The sequence below is a fragment of the Leucopleurus acutus genome (genome assembly GCF_964270905.1).
Source record: "Leucopleurus acutus genome assembly, chromosome: 10".
Taxonomy (NCBI): domain Eukaryota; kingdom Metazoa; phylum Chordata; class Mammalia; order Artiodactyla; family Delphinidae; genus Leucopleurus; species Leucopleurus acutus.
The window spans coordinates 41434032-41439716 of record NC_139153.1 but is presented as its reverse complement, the minus strand read 5'-3'; the positions used below and the strand labels follow the sequence as shown (position 1 = coordinate 41439716).

At 52.2% G+C, this 5685-nt stretch overlaps 1 protein-coding gene across 1 annotated transcript; it reads right to left on the bottom strand.

The window, feature by feature from the left end:
• Positions 1-1642: 1642 nt before the first annotated feature.
• Positions 1643-5205, bottom strand: LOC309967604 (serine protease 44-like; the record flags this gene model as incomplete). The annotated part of the gene is given in 6 exon segments (XM_082848384.1): positions 1643-1861; positions 1863-1880; positions 2451-2614; positions 3384-3649; positions 4333-4489; positions 4882-5205. Coding segments are annotated over 6 exon segments (1104 nt in total). The 5' UTR covers positions 5162-5205.
• Positions 5206-5685: the final 480 nt, after the last annotated feature.

The window sequence follows — 5685 nt, the reverse complement described above, 5'->3', positions numbered from 1 at the left end:
CACCCAGTGGAAACAAGAGACAGGAACCGGCCCAGGACCAACAGAGTCAGGGGGGCCCAGAGAAAGCACATTACACAGGCCAGGGTAGTCCACAGGAGATGCTCTGGGGAGGACTCAATGCTGATACTGAGTCTTGGTCAGTGAGGAGGAAGAGAAAGGGAAATGAGAAGCCATACTGACATTCTCAGCAAGAGAACATCACAGAAAAGAACAAGGTAGCTTGTTCTGAAAGAAAGCTGCACGTGAGAGTGGTATGTAGCCAAACTCCGGCCTCCAAGTCTGCCCAACTGTGCATTTCTGTAAAAGGACGGTACTAGACTTTACTAGGATTAACTATAACCAGCTGGGGCGTGAAAAGCAGAGTGTCCCGCCCCAGCCTCCCTCAGGCAGCACGTGGGACTATCACACATGGCTCTCTGAGGTCCACTGATATCTGGAAGCCTGAACACTGACCAAGGAAGGATGGGTGGGCAGGAGGCAGAGGCTGGGGGAAGATCAGCAACCAGTCCAGGTGACTATGGGACACTAGGTCTACTGATAGGGACAAAGAAGCCACACACACACACACACAGCCAGGCCCTTCCTCCTACCCTCCGCTGTGGGACCTCAGCTCTTTGGGCTCTAAGTGTCTTGACACCAAGCCCATGGGGTCTCCTCCAGGCATTCCTGTTACGGGGCAGCACGAGAGGTACGAGGCTGTGTGAGCGGGCCATGCCCCAGTCTCTGCCCTCTTGCTCCCCTGTTCTTGTCTACAGAGGCTGCCAGACTCAACTGCAATGCCCCCAGTTATAGCGATGCTGATACCTACAAGAGGAGCACAGGCCGCTGGACCCACTGCCTAAGACATCCATCAGACTTCTATCCAGATAGTCAGGCTCCTCATCTCACACTTTCTAGAGAGTAATGGAATCCATGCAAGCTCCCTCGGCTAAGTGAAAAACTAGTTCTCTAGAGTATGTTATGTGCAACCCCACAACTGCCAGGAGAGCAGAGCTTCAGAACACACAAGAGACTCTCCAAGCATTTATTCAGTTGACATCTGAAATCTCCACACTCCTTAATGCCTCAACACAACTTGAGCCTTAATGTGGACACTGGAGCACCGGGAAGGGGGTTCCTAGACTGAGTTGCCCCAGGAGGGCTTGTGTGGCACAGGCTGGACACTCAGATGCATCCGCACTGGGCAGCAGGGGACCTTCTCCCAACCCAGACAGCTGAGTCAGATGTGGACATGGTGATGCCTCCTCACTCTCTCCCAACAATCACTAAGTGGACTGGTTTGATAAAGTGTCAGGTCTAACGCTGTTTCACCGGTGATGATGTCCCTCCTTTGCTAGGTGTTCTCCAAGATGTGGCTGAAGCATCATGAAGCATCACCTGGCAGGTCACTGGCCATCCAGTTTCACCCACTTTTTCCCGGCAGGCAGAGCACAGCCAAGGCATAGGTGTGGACAACACAGGTTCCTGGAGCACCAGGCCGGGAAACTTCCAGGGTTCCTTTCTTGCTGCCACTCTGTCCTGTGGATCTCCACAGGGTTAGTGGATCAAACAAAATTGAGGAAAGGGCATTGAGTAGAAGTGGGAGGTCAGAGGCAGGGCTAGTGTGAGACTCAGAAACAGAAGGGGGTGTGGGCCAGGGTGATCACAGGGTCGCCAGGACGCCCAGAGGCAGCACCAGACACAGCGTTAGGCTGAAGTAGCCTGCTGAGTCTATATGAGAAGCCTGACTGATTTTAGCAACGACCCAATCCTTGTAGAAACTCACTTCTGTAAAAACTCCTGGATACCCTCTGCGACCACAGCCAATGCCCCAGCTCACTATCCCCACCTGGACCCATGAGTCATTAAGTTGACAGACCAGGAGGCCCCCCAGAATCTCCCTAGAGAAAGAGAAAGAAACAAACACAGTGATGGAAGAGAATCAACATCATAACAGGCTCAATGCACTGCAAGACGCTGGGAAATTGGAATGCATGGGGCTCTCCAGGCTCCACTAAGGCTCCACCAAGGCTCCACCAGCCCTAGGTTTCCATGAATCTGAGATGTGAGAGTTGAAAAAATTTTACAAACAAAATTTGTATATGTCATCAATAAATTGTATACAAAAAATTGAATATTCTCAAAGAAAATGTATGTACTCTGAGATATTAATAATGAATAAAGTCCTTACTTGTATACATTTCCTGTCACTTGACTTGTATTATTGGTATTTCATGCCTGAATCTCCCCTCCTCCCCTGTCTCCCTCTAGGCAGCATCAGATCCTCTCTACTGAAGGATCAGGTCAGGCCAGCCTGGCAGAGCCTTGGTGGCTTGTCCCCTTTAATCCTCTTAACTTGAAGACAGGTGAATGGAGGTGCTGCCAGATAATGTAGGTCCTACTGCTTGTGGATGAGGAACATCTGGGAGGACAACCAAAATGCAGAGGCAACAAAGGGCCCATGAACTGACCTGGCAGGCATCCTTTCCTGTGGGGCTGGTACCACAGATAGCCCTCTTCTTGACCATGTCAAATCGACTTTCCATCTTTTCTTTGAGCACCTCATTACATCTCTCATAGTGAAGAATGCTTAGCTCAGGCTCCTGAAGCAGTAGTGTAGATGCTTGTGATGGTTCTGTAGAGAGAATTTAGGAGTAGGTGGATCTGCCTAGTGGGACAAAACAGGAGCCCCTGGTACCCACTCTGGGTCTCAATACAGTGTGTTCACATACAGATGCCCTCTTAGGGTAGTGGATATTGTCCCCATTTGACACTAGAGGAAATGAAGCCCAGAGTTGACATGGTGAGAGGAAGTGGTAAGAATCAAAACCAAGACAGGTAAAGAAGAACAGATCAGGACAGGAAGAGGCAACCTGAGAAGTCAAAACCAAGTGTCTGTCACTCTGAGTATCATCAGTAATAGTGACAGGTGTCCTGTACCTCAGAAAAGCATCTTTAGTTTAGAGCGGGATCAGAATCTCAGACAGGCAATGCCCCAAAGGTACCAAATCCAGTGTCGCCCCAGGGATAAGAGGCCCCACAGTTTTCATCCAGAGGAGTTCTCTGGACTCTTCTCACTCACAGAAAGCTCCCTATCCACCGAGGCAGGTACTTTCAGTCTGGGACAGCTCAGATTAGCAGACAAATCAACACCTCCTGAGTTTAAATCCACCCTAGAGAGAACCCACTTTGCTTGTCACTCAAGCCCCCAGGTCCTGACATACTAATAAAAATTTGTAAAACCATCAAATTACTCCCACCAGCATCTTCTCCACCCTCCTCCCTTACCCACTTGCTAGAAAATTGCCTCCCTGTCTCTCCCTTTAGCTTGTAGGCCAACACCAGGGCACCAGGCAGCCCCTTCCCTGGCCCGAGTTTGCTGCCATCTTGCTTCACAGTCTCACCTCTTTCACCTAGTTTTCCCCAGCCAGTCACCCAGCACTCTGTACCAGCTTGGACCATGAAAGCCTTTTCAGGGAGGCACACAGTTTGGATGTTCGAGGAGAAATTCACAGGGAAGGCAAGCAGAGCAAGGGCAATGTCATTTCCCACTGTTCCAATAGGATTAAAATATTTGTGGATAACGACGTCTCGGACTGGGACCTTGATTGCCATTTTGGAGGTATGCATCAAGCGTATGTCTCCCATCTTCACTGTGTATTCCACATGGCTGCAGAGAGATCTTCGAGGCTCTACACTCCCCTTCCACATCTTCTAGGTTCTTCCCAGCCTGGTCCTATCTCCAAAGCCACTTATCGGTCACTTCCCTCCCTCCCTCCCGACCACATCCCTTCCTGGACCCCTGGCCACTCTATCCAGTGATTCTCAACGTTTGGTCCCCAGATGAGCAGCATCAACGTCAGCTGGGAGCTTGTCAGAGATGCAAATTCTCAGGTCCCACTCCTGACCTACTGAATCAGAAACTCTGCGGTTGGGGACGGGCAATTATTGTTTCAACAAGCTCTGCAGGTGTTCCCATGCTCACTAAATTTGAGACCACTGAGCTAGCCAAATTGGTCAGCTACATTCTATTCCCCGTAAATATTCCCTCTTACAAGTCTCTGCCCACACACTGTTTCCCAACTTGCATCTCTCCCCGCTTCTTGCCACTTGGCTTGAAGGCTACTCAGCACAGGGTTAAAAAAAAGTAGTTTTGAACTTGATTTTGCATTTTGACTTTCCAGGCTACCAAGGGCCCTAACATCACCTACCTCTGACTGTACCCTGAAGAGCTATTGTCAGGGACTGTGACCCTCTTTTTCAGATGAGGAAGAGGAAGCTCAGGAAGAGGTCAGGACTGGCTCCAGGTCACACAGCCTGACCAGAAGCCCAAGCCTGGAACCCCGAAAACACCCAAATACGCAGTGGGCCGCGGTCAGCACCCACCAGCTGGCAATGAGGGAGCCTCCGCATATGTGTTTATCATTGATCTGCAGGCTGACTTGCCAAGGCCACTTCCTCTCTGGGGCCGGCCTTCCGCCAACTACCCTTGAAGTCCAATGGCCACACACTAGAGCAGGTCAATGAAGGGAGAGGACTGAAAGTAAAGCCGCCGACGCCACCACGACCAGAGCCAGATAATCCTCAGAAGTCTCAGAACCCTCAGAGCAATGCCATGTCCCCTCCGACCCCCAGGGCAGGTCTGTATCCCCTAAGACTCCTCAGAAAACGGTCATGTCCTCTCAGATCTCAAGGACAGGGTTGGGTCCACTCAGACCCCCCCAGGGTCCCCCTGAGAGCCTCCTCCCCCAGGGCTGGGGCCCATGCCCCTCAGACCAGGCCAGTTCTCTGCCGCAGGGCTTGGCCCGGAAACATCACCTGAAGGAAAGAGCTGTGGTCTTTTGGTCCCTCCTGGTGCTGGTGTATGTGGAGGTGTCAGAGCCTTGTAAGAATCAGAGTCACCTAGGGTAAACGCCACCAAATCGGGGGCTGCCGCAGTCATACGGGATTCCGTGGCCCCCGAAGTTCCCGGAAGCCCTCCAGGAGGCAGCTTCCACGGGCGTGCCCTGGCGTCCTCGCGGCCGCCCCGCGAGATGGGTGGAGAGCCTGAGGTCAGCGCCGAACAGCCCTGCGCCCCCTCCCCGCCCGCCCGGGCCTCACTGAGCCGAGGTTGAAGGACCAGGAGCCAGACCAGGAGGCCCAGGGATCCGCCGCCGCTGCGGAGGACGCCCGGGGACGCCATGGGACCTCTGGTCGCCTCCGCGCTCTGCGGCGCCCCCTCGCGGCGGCTCCGCGCCTGCCCTCCTGTTGGCGGGAAACGGCTGGGCGGGAAAACTGGTCCCCGGCGCCTGTGGGGTCATCTGAGGTTCAGGGCCTGGACCGGACGGGGCCTCGGAGCGCTGGCCACAGAGAGTGGCAGCCGCGCCACCGCCGCACAGAGATGTACCCGGAACTCCCTGTAGGGCTGCATCAGGCCTTTACCGGCGTTTCCCTCCCCTTCTTGTTGGCAGTAAAAATTTTAATTCCTCAATATAAATGTTGCGCTGAACGTTACTAACCACTGAGTTAGAAATGATACCGACATCTTTTAAAAAATCAACATCCACGTGAAAAGAGCCATTAGTGGAATGCAAATTAAAACCACAGTGAAATATCACCACACATCTAACAGGCTAGCTAAAATTTAAAAATAATGACAACACCGATAATGACACAGATGCAGAGATATTGGATCACTCATACACCGTGGTAGGAATATAAAATATT